This window comes from Zerene cesonia, chromosome 8 (genome assembly GCF_012273895.1).
Source record: "Zerene cesonia ecotype Mississippi chromosome 8, Zerene_cesonia_1.1, whole genome shotgun sequence".
Classification (NCBI taxonomy): domain Eukaryota; kingdom Metazoa; phylum Arthropoda; class Insecta; order Lepidoptera; family Pieridae; genus Zerene; species Zerene cesonia.
The window spans coordinates 5,307,281-5,323,749 of record NC_052109.1 but is presented as its reverse complement, the minus strand read 5'-3'; the positions used below and the strand labels follow the sequence as shown (position 1 = coordinate 5,323,749).

General features: G+C 32.0%; 3 protein-coding genes across 3 annotated transcripts in view; 1 reads left to right on the top strand and 2 right to left on the bottom strand.

Annotated features, from left to right (window-relative positions):
* Positions 1-57: 57 nt before the first annotated feature.
* On the bottom strand, positions 58-12,047 carry LOC119828756 (salivary glue protein Sgs-3-like). The gene is made up of 7 exons (XM_038351000.1): positions 11,869-12,047; positions 4,996-5,161; positions 2,982-3,220; positions 2,486-2,662; positions 1,857-2,045; positions 816-994; positions 58-172 (listed from the first exon to the last, which is right to left on the bottom strand). The coding sequence occupies exons 1-7, from the start codon at positions 11,918-11,920 to the stop codon at positions 161-163; spliced, it is 1,014 nt and encodes a 337-aa protein (XP_038206928.1). The 5' UTR covers positions 11,921-12,047; the 3' UTR covers positions 58-160.
* On the bottom strand, positions 7,589-8,268 carry LOC119828757 (NADH dehydrogenase [ubiquinone] 1 alpha subcomplex subunit 8-like). Its single transcript, XM_038351001.1, has one exon. The coding sequence runs from the start codon at positions 8,266-8,268 to the stop codon at positions 7,729-7,731; it is 540 nt and encodes a 179-aa protein (XP_038206929.1). The 3' UTR covers positions 7,589-7,728.
* Positions 12,048-14,398: 2,351 nt separating the features above from the next.
* LOC119828473 (DNA-directed RNA polymerases I and III subunit RPAC1) overlaps positions 14,399-16,469 on the top strand; it is a 3,487-nt gene continuing 1,416 nt past the window's right edge. The window contains exons 1-5 of the mRNA XM_038350632.1: positions 14,399-14,623; positions 14,716-15,016; positions 15,087-15,206; positions 15,956-16,138; positions 16,351-16,397. Of these exons, the coding sequence (XP_038206560.1) occupies positions 14,570-14,623; positions 14,716-15,016; positions 15,087-15,206; positions 15,956-16,138; positions 16,351-16,397 (705 nt within the window). The 5' untranslated portion in view covers positions 14,399-14,569. The remainder of the gene's footprint in view (positions 14,624-14,715; positions 15,017-15,086; positions 15,207-15,955; positions 16,139-16,350; positions 16,398-16,469) is intronic.

Genomic DNA, 16,469 nt, shown 5'->3' with positions numbered 1-16,469 from the left:
TACTTAGTCGGTAAACACCCTGAACTAATTGGCATGCAGTAAATAAAAAGAACGGGATATTTTAAAGGCATTTAATTTCGAAAGTATAAAAATATCACATTTGAATAATTTACACAGACTTTCTTAATCTACAAATTTTATGACTAACTCCTTCCATTTCTTATCCGAATCTCTGAAATAAAAAGAAAATAAGTTGAAATTGGGAATACAGTATATTTATTTAAGTATTCGAAATTTCCGACAAAGATAAAAAAAACACAAAAAAACCTTTTCTGAACTTGTTTGGTCACCTTGGGCAAGAATAAGTCTTTTGTATAAAATAGTTAGCCGCCAGCGACTTTGCTCTCGTAGATTCCAAATTCTATATAGGTAACTATGGAACCTCCTTCGTGGAATTTCGAAAAAAGGCAGTATGATATTTTTTACGACAAGATGAAAATACCTCGTAAACTGGTCTCACATATTTAGAAATCTATGTTATTAGATGTAATTGTACGCGCGATTTTTTTATACCCTGGTTACGTGTAGGTATTGATTGTAACCCTTAAAATATTTTCGTACAAATGAATATAGCCTATTTTCAGGTAATCAAATCCAAATTGATTTATCATCATAAAACAATTTTGAAAAAATCTGTCCAGTGGCTTTTACGGGTATTGTTTTGGAATCTTCAAAATTTATTAAATGCAAATACAATATTAAAATAGTATTATCAATATTATGTAATAAATTTGTACATACTTATAACTATACAAATTTTAATAATACTTAGGTAGTTATAAGTTTTGAACATTATGTTTGTTAGTAATTCTTACCTGAGCCGCACCAGCTAATAATGACAAGAAACTGCGTTGTGGTGGCCGACAATGCTTCTTGCCACCTTCTGCGCAGCACAGGTTAGGGAAGCAATCCACGCTTGATTGACATTTCTGAGGATATGAGTCGAATTGGGGCGGTGGTGAACATTGAAGGTAAGACTCCAACATTCTTATTGCTGGAAAATAAAAATATGAATAATCAATAGCAAGTGACTACCACAAACAGAAAAATTGCTAGATTAAAGTTAGAATCGTGTACGTAATAAAGTAAATTACATAATTTAGGTAATAGAGATATATTCTTCAGATTCATTAGGATTTGAATTATGACAGGATTTAATTATATAAGAAGAGTTCCCCATTACTGTAACTTTGCCTATTAAAATTGTTATTTATTATTACATAGATATTTAAATCTGTGATGAGTTATGTAACCCAAATAAGTAAATTAACTAGGTAAACCAATTTAAATAAATGCATCCATAAAATGAATTGGGACCTATCATCTATCATTTCAATACGTTAATACACAATATGAGTAAGTAGTAAGTGAATTTATTCTGAATAGCTAGGCGGTAGGGAGAGTTTTTTTGAAAATTAAGAAAATGGCCCTGACCACAGACAATATAATACTATACTAGCCCTGACTTAGTAGTTAAATACTTGTACAATTCATTGTTCTTTTAAAGTTAAATAACCCTGACTATAACTAGTACACAATTCGTTACTGTTTTTTGCGTGGCTTCAAATGTTTACAAAAATTAAGAAGGCTTCTAATCGATTTTTCGAGCTTACAGTAATAGTAAGTAACAGTTTCATAATACTAGGTATAATTAATGAATAACTATAATAAAATTCATTGTTCTCTTTATAAAAGAAGCGGAAGTTTCGAAATTAGAATAGGGACGTACAATACGGAGTAACTAGGTGGTACCAATCTGTGCATACAATGATGTTATGATGGATATTTTTTAATGCCTGCACCCTTAAAGTACCCACAAGCATTGTCCTCTCTGTTATAAATAATATTATACTAACGAGCTTCTATCCTATTAGCTACTGGAACAAGGTCAAGGCGAGCTCGTGCTGTGCGGCAGTAGGAGCGAGTTCCGTCCGGGCAGCACACTCGCGGCCAGCAGTCGGCGTCAGTCTTGCACGACTGTACTTCAAACAGTAGCTCTCCCAGCGGTGTGGCAGGACATTCTCGAGGAATAACGCCCAGGATTGCTGAATAGTTGGAAACATATTACACCTATTCATCCCACACCGACTGAGGACGATATATAATATATATCGTCCACATATATATATACCTCATTACCTACTTAAAAAAAAAATAAGTCTAACCACAGAATACACTATTTAAGACTAACTAGCAGAATTTTTGAAGTATGTACGATTTATACAGTATAATCATATCACACATACAACCCATATCAAAATATTATATCAAGAATATTCCCCATTCTTTACGACCCCGACCGACAAAGTCAAATAAATCTGAACCGAATTTAGCTATTCATTATTATGCATACATTGTGTCAGAGATATGAATTAATTAATTTGAAAGTGATATTATTATTTGCATACGCGGAAGAAAATTTGGATATTATTTCGAGATTAACGTGCTCTGAAATTTTTTGTTAAGCAATAAAATTATATCATACGTTGGTGCGTTTGTTCCTTAACAGTAGGTCGCGGGGCTGGCACGCCTTTCACGCATTGCCCTTGGCAGCACACCTGGTCGGGACCGCTACTGGCGCGACATTGCGAGTTGCTCTCGCAGGGTATTGGAAACAGCACCGTTGGTATTGACTTGGGGCATACGTACTTTTGACTTTTGCCTGCAGAAATTTATTATATTTTGGAATGTAGTTACAAAGAGACACATAAATCATTAAACAGGAGATATCTGTAGTTTCATTTTGGTTATTAAATAGGCCCTTAGGGTTGCGTTGACTAATACCATAATGATTAAGAAGCAGGATTCATTGAGGAAACAGTTAATAGGAATGTACTGTTTGTATGTGTAATGTAATGAACTACATACTTATGTTAAGAATAAAGATTTAAATATTTGACTTCAGATATTCACAGCGCTCAACAATGATTCTGTTATAAACATATTTTGTTGTCACATTTATTATATAAAGAAACCATTACCTAGTTTAGCTGGAGCGCTATTCTTAGGGGTTGTTTGTATGGGTAATATTTGCAGGAATGGTCTCGGCGGCTCTGTCGACGTCGTCGTTGGCTTCGGCGTCGTAGTCGTCGTGGTGGTGGAACTGGTGGTACTTGGAGTTGTTGTAGTGGTAGTTGTGGTTGTTGTTGTTGTTGTTGTGCTAGTGGTGGTGCTAGTGCTTGTGCTGGTGCTCAACTCAAGTACACTCGCCTCGGTGCTTCTAAAATATTACATTACGATTGATCTTCGAACTACGAAAGCGTGATAAGCGGTGCTGTTCTAGAGACTTCTATACCAATGCATACAAAATTTTATGAAAAATTATATATGTAGCCGCCATCAACTATAAAAAAATGTTTCAGTGAGAAATACAGATATATAAAAGTATCTACCAACTAGCAATATTATTGGTAGAGTAGTAGATAGGTGGCTTAAAGTCACAAGTGTTGTATACATAGAAATAAATGTTTGTATTTTTTTGTAAATCAACAAGTGAAACTCTAAATAAATATGACAAGGTCTATAATTGAAACGGTTAGGTACTATTAGAAACCGTAAGACTTTCTGATTATTGAGGTTAGACAAAAGAAATGTTAACTTATAATTTTATCTCAGTCCCTAAGTCAAAAACTTTTTTTCATGAAAATTACATTTTATAAACATACGCAAATACCTTCTCCATTAAACTTATAAACTATAAATGCGATTACTGAAAGCTTCACGCTAATTAAATGTGACACAAATTCAATACAAAGTTAGTTTTGCTAAAATAAGAAGCAATTTAATGGTATGCGTTGGTAATTGGTAAATATTAGTTGAATTAGAATCGTAATAAAATTAAATAAATTACAACTTAGTTAAGAAATTAGCCAGATCCGCTGGTGAACGGCCTTAACCTGAACCCTGGCCACTCACTTTTATATCTGGCAAATTGCTGTATAATTTTAGGACCCGGCTATTATTTGATAATTTACGCCACTTTTAGATAAACAGCTTGTATACCTACCTAATAATTGATGTAAATTAGAAGTTAATTTGTGAATTGAGTCCGGGTATAAATACCTAACTAGCTGTGACCCGCGGTAGAAACCGCGTAAGTCCGTATCCCGTAGGAATATCGGCATAAAAAGTGCCTATGTGTTATTTCAGTTGTCCAGCTATCTACGAAGCAAATTTCATTGCAATCGGTTCAGTAGTTTTTGCGTGAAAGAGTAACAAACGCGCACATACATATGCATCATCCTCACAAACTTTCGCATTTATAGTATTATTATTCGCCAATAGATGTCAGGAAGAGTCATAATGAATTGGGACTACTCAAACGCCTCCTATTTGTTAAAAAAGTAAGTTTAAGTCGATAGAACACGAATAAAATACGAATGTGACATTTTCTAAAAAAAATTCCTAGCTAGATCGATTTATCGCCCCCGAAACCACCTATATACTAAATTGCATGAAAATCGTTGGAGCCGATTCCGAGATTCCAATTACATATATATATACAAGAATTGCTCGTTTAAAGATATAAGATAAGAAATTGTTACGTATTTATATCATCAAGGCTGTATAATAGGTATATTGAAATAGCTATGCAGACTATCTTATAAGGGTAATAATTCCTTATTTAAGAAAAAATATATAAGTACATACATTTTTTTTTTAATTTTCTTAATTAATTTTATGTAATTTTTGTTGTTTGATTTTCATCTGAAATGAAATCGAAACTAAAATCTGACTAAGTACCTACGCCAGTGGTCTAAGACATAATATAACCTCGCAATATTTATGGAAATTGTAAATAGAATAATTATGAAATTACTACTATTACAAGCAGAGGAGAGAGATAAAAGTTATGCAAATATTAAAGTAAATTAAATAAAAAAAATAAGATAATTATTTCATATAATAGAACATATTACTCTACATATGCTAGATATGCTGTAGATGTATTATAAAAAGATGCTTATTTCATTTGTAATATATATAAATCCTTACCGTAATTTAGCGGCGCCTTGTACACCCTTGGTACAGAATCCCTTACAGCAAAGCTGTTGTGCTCCCATGAGACTACATTCTGAGTGTTTCTTGCATGGCAGTGGGAAGAGATCCAGCCATCCGCTACTTGTGCGCACCTTCGGACATTGCAGCGATTGGGAGTGACCTGAATTAAAATTTATAGTGTATTATAGCTAACAGAAATAATCTTTAGTGTATAATACTGTTTGCCTGTGATACATATATAGCGTATGTCAGCGAAGTTGAAATTTCCTAATGATGAAAGAATTCTTGAAATCGGTACAGTGGTTTTTACGTGAAAGAGTTAGAAAAAAACAAAAGTTCTCTGCATAATATCATAAAATTCCTCTTTATATTGTTAGTGTAGATATATATATATAAGCTTCATTAAAATAGAACTTATAATTATCCTATTATTACATCTATTTGTAGGTCGTAATATTCAATATGTTGCTTAACATCCTATCTCGTTCTAAAATCGGCTTAATATGATCTTCGTTGATAATGATCCACTCCTTAGCGGACGATAAAAATCTGCATACAGCAGGAGAAGCGCACTATCAAAGAGATCCGCTCGCAGCTTTTCAGTCTCTCTCTTCTTTACGCCTAAACCACTCAATTGATTAGGATGAAATTTGTCACAAATATAGTTTGCAACCCGACAAACGACTGTTTTAATGCTAGAAATCTTATGGGAACGGGAAAATATATGGTTAAAATTCCGAGACTGACCAGTGACCATCACTTGCATATTTACAATTGACTACTATACTCGGAAGAAGCCGCGGTTGGAAGCTAGTACCTATATTGACAAAAATTCATTTTACGGCAACAACAAAATATTTCAATATAAACAAGTACACTCTATGAGGTGCATGCTTCAACTTCACTTTTTTCTTAATAGTATATTTCTAAAAAAATTTAGCATATGTTTGTAAATATTTATGTACCTACTTGTATTGCAATATTTACGTAATGTTCTGTTTAAAATTTAGGTAACAACGCATGTTTAAGTTGAAAACAAAAGTATCTTTCCGGTACAGTTATGTGGTTAAGATAACATTTAGACCGCGTCTATATCATTTGTTCATTGTTTTGCAAATCTAATCGGCCATTCAATTCTTTTTTGCTCAAATTTGATCGAAAATTATGGTGAAATGGTAAATTTTCACTAATTATATTTTAGTTACCTATGCTTTGCAAAATTCATGCAGCCAATTAACAATGAAATATATCATACCTCATACTCATGCTAATATTATAAATGCGAAAGTTTGTAAGGATGTGTGTGTGTGTTTGTTGCTCTTTCACGCAAAAACTACTTAACCGATTGCAATGATATTTAGTACGTAGACAGCTGGACAACTGGAATAACATAGGCAACTTTTTATCCCGATATTCCTACAGGATACGGACTTACGCGAGTGAAACTGCAGGGCGCAGCTAGTTTATTAATACTTTTATTAGCTTCACTTGTATGTTTGTATTTTTATAGATGTTTGGGATCACCAGGTTAAATAATTTTTTATCTAATTCTCTTTCAGAGCAAGTGAGACAACTTAGTCGATCTAATTAACTTAGACAAATACAAACGTATAGCTATATGTGTAAAATGAAAAACCTGAAAGTGTTAATACGTAGTTATGTTCGAATGTATCTGGGGAAAAGATCAAACATTTAATACTATGTGTGACCTCACCTCCGTCCTCCTCCTTCAATAAAATGCCCTTAAAAAAATTTTCATTTTTGAAATCTCAGTGAAAAAATCTAGATGTGTTTTTTGTGAAAAATTTTAGTGCAATAAGTTTAAATTGTTGTAACTAGGTATAAATTGTAGAATAAACTTATCATTTTTTAATTATTATATTGTATAAGTTATACATGCATGTGATATAATATTTTACTATATTTTACTTGGTAACCGTTTACTTGCCTCTTGTTTTTTCTGTAAGACATATCAAATCATCTAGCTTGTGACTTTTAGGTAAACCCACTAATTAGAGTAAGCGCCATGCAATATAGCTTGGTTGGTCGTATATATATGGTTTACACGCTATACCCTAAAATAATTTATGGATTATATACATATTAAGTATGAGAAGTTTCGTATATATCCAAAAATTCGATACAAGTATAAATGTATAGAAATTTACAAAAAAAAACGAGATTTTTATTATATTTACAGTTAGTTTTTTTCGTCGCGACGGAAAAATCAATCCAATTGGTACGTCGGTTGAAAACACGTGGAAATATTTATGAATTGCAAAGCAAATATAAAATGGCAAGTATCTAAAAAGCTCGAACAGCTTATTATATGAAAGCAAGCAGGCATTTTCTGTAGCTGTTTCTCGCAGCTCGCTCCTTATACATGCACAATATTATATTATGAAGAAGTTATTTTCTTATTTGATTTTATTACCACTTACGTACTTGATATTATAGAATAAAAATGTTGTAAAACTCGATTTACATTAATACTAGCACATTGCATTGCAATTCGTGTTATACAATCTACTATTCGCAATATAATAAAATATGTATGTAACACTTTCAAAGATAAATGTTGGTTTTATTGTGCTCTTTCGTTGTTTAGAATCTTGAATAGTAAAATAAAGTTAAAAATTTACAACTCCAAACAAAAACACATTTTTCAATAATAAGCAACTAATTACATATCATAAATGAATGAATTATTAAATGGAGATGATCTCTCTACTCGGTCATCCAAAAGTGACGCGATCCGAAGCGGGGTGGGGGTCGTGGCTTGCAGTCAGGCAGAGACGGTGTAGGATCCGGCACCTTCGAGTGGCAAGGACAGGGCTCCGGTGGTGGCGGGGCAACACGGCTCTTATGCACCCGAGCACGACAGAAGTACCCAAAATCAGGCCTTTTCATACATAACTTCTCATCCATGCATTTGTCAAATACTGTTTGCGTTTTGCGACAAACCGAAAACGAAAAATCCCCAGAACTTTTATCAATACAATGAGCATATTGGTTAAATTCGTGTTTACAATTATTCTTAACTTTTTTAAAGAATTGTAGTGTACATGAAGTCACCAGTTTGCCTAGATCTACACAAACTCTAGGATCACGAGACTCAAGCCGACATAGCATAAACTCGTTGTTGATTGATTCGCAGTCTTTGCCAAGATATGGAGCTGCAGCCATTAATGTTGATGTCGATAAATTCACCTCTGGAACAGTGAGGGTTTTATATTCAGGTAATTGTATATCTTTTGTTATAACCATGATTTATTCACTTCAGGCCAAAGCTAAGTAGGTATGTATATAAATTATCGAAGAAAGAATAATATTTGATTCGATGGCGTTGTCAATATCAAACCAATAAATTATTTTTTTATCAACTATTATATGACATATATATCAATTTCTTACGTAATATAGTTGCATAAAGTTAATATAAGCTGTTTATAGTCTGTTTTGACTTATTCTTATATTAAGTAATCTTGCAAAATTACGTTTGGGTTTCGAAATAGTAAAACATCCATCAATATTTTTTCTTATATCTCTCGATGTCATGATACCTATTTTCTCTATCATGTAATTAAATAAATGTAACGTCCCGTGCCTTTTCATTGTCTTTTTTTCAGACATCTTTCTCAGGTGTCAACCGGAAATCGGATCCAGGCCCTTTATTTTCTTGTGGCCGGATTATAAAGAATTATGAAATTGTTATGGGCGTTCTTTCGTCCAATAAACAGTCAAATCATAAATTAAAAAAACAATTCGTCTTCGTTTATTTTAATTATAACAATTTCCGTAATAGATATTTCTCGTTCTCTTAGTATCTAAATACTGGCTGTGGCTACCAAGTTCTTTTTCTAACTAGCAGCTCGTACCAGCTTTACCCATAGTAGGTACGATTTCTCTACATGATATACTTTTTTGTGCTTTATAAAATTTGTTTGTGTGCCACCTCCATGAATTATGACATCAATTCACATCTTTTGTTAAATAATAATAAACACAAACATATCATAATAAACAATAAATAATGACAGGTAGCTTGTTTCCTCTTTTGGTAGTTGGTTATTTATTTTATTTATTAAAATCAATTTGACTTATTTTTTTACTCGCAAGTCGGAAGTGTTAAGATCCACGATTATATCTCACTATTTTTTAGTCTAAGTTCTGTCACTACTAACCTAACGGGTATATCCTTCTTATTCTGTGCTAACGGTCTATTGTTATATTTTGCCGCAGGATCCTGTAGCCAATCTAACACGAAGAATAATATTATATAGGTACCTAACAACCTGCAATGTCAAATGCACAGGGAGGTTGGTATATTATATTTCATGTTTCGATATCCAAAATTATTAATAAATGATATTAATTTATGTGTACTAAAAATTACAAAGAACATATTAGACATTTTCTTAATTTGTTTGTTAGTTACGATATAACTCAAGAACTACTTTTTTATTTCCTTAATTTAATGTTGTTCTGTCAAATAGGAGCATGAAACAAGAGTTTTTGCGTATATCAGCTATAATATTTGAAAGAATCTGTTAACTCACGGCACAGTAAAGTAAAGTTTTCCCTCATAGGAGGCCTGTGTCCTAGCAGTGGGAACATATATAGGCTGATGGTGATGATGATGATGATGTACAGTTTGTATCGATATTTAATGAAAATATAGATGGTTGATAAATATAAGAAACTGAGTAAGCATCTTCTGAAATACTACATAAATATATCTTAGTTAAATGACATCGTTCTTATTAATTACTATCCGATTGAGTTATTTTACCCAGTGACCAATTAATTGTAAAATTTTTTAATTAAATAATATCTTATTTGTAAAATTTAAACTTGTTGAATTTTGTACAGTTACATTATTTCATTGTAGAGCAATCAAAAGTTTAATCGAAATCCAGAAAAAATAAACATAACTACTCTAAGCTTAGTTACATATTTCATATCTGATATTTAAATGATCACATTACAATTATTCCATACATAAGCGTGTACTATCTTATGTTAACGCATAAAACTTTCACGTGGAAGCTTTTTATAAGATTTCATCAACCCCTGCTCTTGAAAGCACTTTATGTAACCAAGTAGCCAAAATAACCGAGATCCGGGACAAAATGCCACAAGTTGTCACCTACATTTAAGTTGATTGGTATTGCGCACTTGATAACCAGTAACAACCAAAGACTTGGTTATTACATCTACACCAAGAAACAGGAAAACTTGCAGATGTAAAATCGAAAGTATTTAAATGGAAAGTTACTTATTGCAGAATTATTATGTTCCTATATATGACGTAAGTTTATAATACAAATGTAGGTTTTGAGTACTTAAGTAACTTTTTCTTCAAGGTAATGTAATGAGATGCCGTTATTGGTATAAAATGAAAAAAACAACGTATATTTCCGGGTACAAAATAAAATTTTGTAGAACTAAACAAACTTCGTGGTATTTTAAATATAACGGTATCTCATGCTGATATAAAAGAATATTTGTATTAATTACACTTTAACATTAATTAAATAAAATAATTATAATAAGTCAACCCCGACAAGTCCCTAGCTAATTAAGACCTATTAATATTTCAAGTACAATTTTTTATTATTTATAACCACGCTTATGATAGCTAGCCTATAGAAAAGTGTTCATGACGATTTTTAAACAATTGATTTTAACAAAAAATATATTTTGGAATTAACGGATGGTTTTTAACGTAGGGAATATGCCTTTGAAGGCTTGCCTCCTGATTTATCTTTATAGTTATCTGGTAAGCAAGATAATCAAAGTAGGCATCAAGTATCGGGTAGGCAAGCCTAACAAGGCATAATCTCTATATTAAAAACTATCTGCTGATATTCAATTTCTTTGGATATCATAAAAGTGAGAGAGATGATTTTTTTATAATTAATAAAATGAGAAATAGCCATGAAAATTTTCGGTAGGCCAGCTTTTTAAAGATATTTTTATAAATGAATAATATTTCGAAAATATAGGTCTAATAATAACCGGATGTTATCAGATGGAAGAAGATGGAATGAAGGTCAACCTCATCATCTTCTCTGCCATAGGTAGGTAATCATAAATTAATGACAAATTTGCATATATTTATATCTACTTTTTGTGAATTTGTTAATATCGTTTTAAATATAAGAGGTATTTCTGTGAATGAAGTGCATACATAGAGAAGGTACTCCATTCTCACTGAAATACCAGGTATTTGATATAAAAAAATTAATATTTTTTATTCATTTTTCGCTACGAGTTGATTAACTTAGTCGATTCTGAGAAAGACTGTTAAAAATCGAACTTCAGTAAAGAAGCGTAAGGGAAGAATTAATCGCACAATAGGTAATTTTGTCGCATAGAAATCTTACCTACCTATATTTGAAAATCGTGTTTGAAGCTGATTTATCTGTATAATCAATAATTATATACAATAAAAAAATACCTATTTAAATTTTTCTAAACCATAAGATTAAAACGAATGCTGCCGCGATGTTTTTAGTTTGATGGTAAAGTAAATGATAAGGTTTATATTATTTTATTAATTTTTCAGTAATTACATACGACGACACGGTCTAGAATATATTATGTAGGTATAATAGATTTATATTATATAGGTATAATAGATATATATTTAGATTTTCTATAATATTTTTTACGCAACATGTCAGCTTGCATATTTAAAAAAATCAGCGTAGATAGTATTCAAATAGTAGTATGCAATGACAGCGTGAAAGCATAAAAAAATAATTAACAACTGATTTAAGAACCTCAATTTAACAGGATATTACATAGTTATTAAGTAACCAGTAAGTTTGAATAACAGTAAAATGTTAATGAAAATCTCACCTATCTTAATAAATCCAAGTAATAAAAAAAGCGTTAAAGCTTTAAGCTTCATTTTGATGATCACAAATAAATCACGAAATATCACAAAAGCACAGTCTAACAAGATGCAAGCCTTGTACAAGAGGCTCTCGTCAACTCTTTACTGTCAAGCCTGGGTTGGCGAATGGCGCTGTGGGCCCAGCCGTTGCATAAGTACCGGGCTGTTGATACAGATTATCATTTGGCGGACAAACACTTTCGCTGCACTTTATTGCTTCAATGTGCTTGCCCTCCTTACGGTTCTGAGGTTCGGCTTGGCTATTATAAAATGCCTCTTATGATGATAATTCATTACGTAGCTCCGCACACTGTAAGATTTACTTTTACGAATACGAAGTAGTTAAAAGTTCCACCATCCAACTACTTCGTATTACGAATACGAAGTAGTTGGATGGTGGAACTTTTTTGGTGTACCTGTGTATATACATTTTTATATTATACTATAACGTTTAATTGTCCTCCTGAACAAATTTTTTAATTTGATGTGTGCAGATATGACCTATTCTAGTTGATTTTTGGTATGCCCGGGCCGCACAGTTGATAACAGTTCTATATTATATTGAGAGACCACATTGTGTACAAAAGTACTGATTTTACTTTATGCCTATGTCAGGCTACATGCCTACACATGTGAACAACAAATAAATATTAACCACTTACTTACGGTATAGAATGTACTGGTGTAGCCAAAACCAAGTATTATACTTCTCTTTGTCTAAAACTGTCTCAAGAGGTCTGTGTGGTGTGCTCTCAAATGTGATCTGCTGCTGATATGATTATTAAGGACAATTTAAAAAAGATACGTAATTCAATAAATCATTATTACAAATCCATGTCATGTCATTACAGTCCATGGATATGGCGCAGTAAGATTTTAAAAATTGTTACATTATGATCGCGATTTGCGAAATTACACAAGGTCGAAAAATTGTGATCCGTAATATTTACTTGAAATTTATTGCATTGCCTTTAGACTGTATTGCGAACACATCACACTTATATATTATGCCGAGTATTAGTATTTCCCAAACTTCCGCCACATAGAGGTGGCGAGTCGAAGGTAATAGCTTTTACAATGCAGATAGCGAGTTAGCCTAAAGTCTAAACTGATATTGTAAATAGAAAACATTTTTTGGGATGTATGCTTATAATGTTTTCACACAAAAACTGTTCAACCGATTTAAAAAAGTGACATCTTGGGTATATTGCATTTTCAAAAATAATTATTAAAACTGAAATCGGACCACACGGGAGGCAATAGCTTTTAAATAAAAAAGAATCATCGAAATCTATTCACCCAGTTGAAAGTTCGGTAGTGTTCTAATGGTGAATCATCAACAAAAAAGAAAAAGGTAGTACTTCTACTTCCACTTTTTCTATTACTACTGCTACTATCCACTTTTTTTTTATAGTGGGGAAATCTTACATAGATACCCACGGCCCCCGGGGAAAAGGAGCCGTGGATTATGTCGGATTCTTACCGACTAAAACCCCACTGTATTCCGACGAGCTGCTTTCATGAAGGGGTCACGGGAGCTGGTTAATATACGTCCGCGACTGCTACTACCCACTTAGTATTTTTTTATTTGTAGTAATAGATATATATAAAAGTTAAAGTTCTACAAGTAAATCACTTTTGTAATAGACAATAGTATAGAAGAGAGTTTTGCACCTTGAATTTTGTTTTTTTTTCACCAATTAAAAAATGTTTCTTTACCTACTTGAAATTTAAAAAAAAAATAGATTCTACGTAAATGATTTAATGACTCGTTGTAAAATAAATCTGTATTTTGGTTTCATTATGTATTTCACAATCTGAAATTAAATCTTTATGTTAACTCAATTATGTCTATAGTTCGACGTAGTAGAATTTCCACACCCACGAGTCAGCATCAACGCGAGTGAAACCGCGGTCATTGCTAGTAATTCAATATTTTAATTTATGGTTCACTTGCTTTTACCTGTGGCTTCGCACGCGTTAAATTCGGAGTAGTTTAATAAATGTTATTGCACATTATATAAGCCTTCCTCTTGAATCACTCTATCTGTTCAAATAAACCGCGTCAAATTCACTGAGGACGGATTGTGCACATGTCAAGTTTTGAACAGATTAATATCAGATACTCTATATATTTATATAATATCATTTAGATTATTGCCCGTTTAAGCGTACTCTGTGCTGAGGAAAAGTCACGGATGAGATAATTCGCTTTTCATTTACTTTTAAAACTCTCATATGGATCAGTGTAACCCGACAAAGAAAAAAATTTTAGTTATAGACAACACGATACATCACAGAAGCATATCGATAGAAGATACAAGGACTAGGGTTCAAAATATGTTAATATTTAAAAATTTTGATACGACATTCACAAATGGGGTAGGGACAAGGCAAAGTAAACATTTAAAAGTAGGAGTTTGAACCAAGCATAATGAGTTAATCATAAAACATGTTGACAAATGGACATTGACAGTGATAACTGACACTTGACAGTTTGATTTGTTTACATGAGGCCATCTTTTACCATGTGAATTGTTGTGAATGTGATAATTTTGGGAAATTAAATCTCTGCGCTCAAAATAAACGCTAAATTGTTAATATAATTTTCTAATAATTAAGTTAAATATTTCAAAGGGCAAAGTTTAACACAGTTTTAGAAAAATGCCAAAATTAGACGAAAAACCTCGAGTATATCTTGAGGAATTTCGAGTTAAGGTTAATTTTATTGAATTGAATATACATAATTTGTACATAATCTGTGTTTAATTTCTCGGGTTAATTAAATGAAACGTTTCTAACAATTACAGAATGCACCCAATGATTATGGAATGGCTGATGAAAAGTGGAATTTTAAAAAGTTTACGAAAAACATGCGTATAGTTATCGTAAGAATGGATAATTTAGAAATGGAATTTGATATAATTGGTATACAACCAGCCTTTGCAAATGCTTTTCGAAGGCTTATGTTGAGTGAAGTTCCAAGCATGGCTATAGAAAAGGTTTTTATTAGAAATAATACATCAATTATTCAAGATGAAATTCTTGCTCACAGACTTGGATTGATTCCATTAAAAGCTGATCCGAGATTATTTGAATACCGCCCAGAAGGTAGTAATAAAAAGAACGATTATTTAATTAAAAAAGAAAAATAGAATTAAAATGTGCTTTCAATTTTTAGGGGCTACTGAGGGCACCGAGTTTGATACATTAGAGTTTTCATTGAAGGTAAAGTGCACTACCAATAAATCACAAACAAAAGAGTCATTTAAGCCTGAAGATATATATGAAAATCATAGTGGTAAATATATAATATATTATTAGTGTAATTTAATTAAGATAGTTAATATTATGGATTTCCAAAATATAAATGGTTTGAGATGCGTTTGAGAATCAAATAGTCTCAAATATTTAAGAAACAATTTCACTTACAATCATGATGAAAAGGTGCTTGAAGTAGAGTCTGCCCATATATTAAGCAGAGATTTCTAGTGTTTCAATAGACTTAATATTACTGCCACAAAATAAGGAATTATATCTTATTAATGTATTATGCAACCCAATTTGGATATTTTTGATAACCAAATTAATATTAGCAACCCCCCCTGTTTCTCACCGGGTGTGAACATACATGATATTTAGATATAAACCTTCCACTTTAATGCATCTATAAAAAAGAAATCATTAATCCCATCCCATCAAAATCAATAGTGTAATTTTAAAGATTATCTAAGCTTACAGACAGAGACATCGGAAAGCAACTTTGTTTTATACAATGAAGAGAATTAAAATCGTTTAAACATATTGGATGTCAGTTCACACATTTATATTAGCACAAATTCTGTAGTAATCATTCATGCAACAGCCCAAACCAAGATTTGTGATCCCCATCAATGAGGTTACTTTTGAGCATGTTGCTACCAAGATGAACCTTACATTTACCCATGCACAAATGCTAATGGGTAGTAAGTAACCCTTTAGGGTAACATCAAGATTCACTGCAAAAAAAAACCATACATAATTTTATTCATTTTTACTTTGATGTTTTAGTATACTCATCTCAAATCAAATGGCATCCCATTAGCAATCAAGCATCGGTGCACAAGGATGGCGATATAGGTCCTGTTCATGGTGATATTTTAATATCAAAAATGAGACCTGGTCATGAATTAGACTTAAGTCTGATAGCTGTCAAGGGCATTGGAAAAGATCATGCTAAGTTTTCTCCTGTTGGTAAGTATAACATTGTTATTTTACAAAATCAGTTTGTGATAACCTATCTAAACTGTGTTTTTTTTAGTAATATCAAATTATTTTTATTGATATTACATAATGTGACTACATTTCATTTGTATACAAATATTTGTTGTAACACAAATATATATATAACACTAAAATTGTTAGTGAGATTACATAAAGTAAATGAAATCATCCATTGCTTCTAGCTACAGCAACATACAGACTATTACCAGAAATAACATTAAGACGGGAGGTAAATGGTAGCGAAGCCACTTTATTACAAAGTTGCTTTTCACCAGGAGTTATTAGTATTGACTCAAATGGA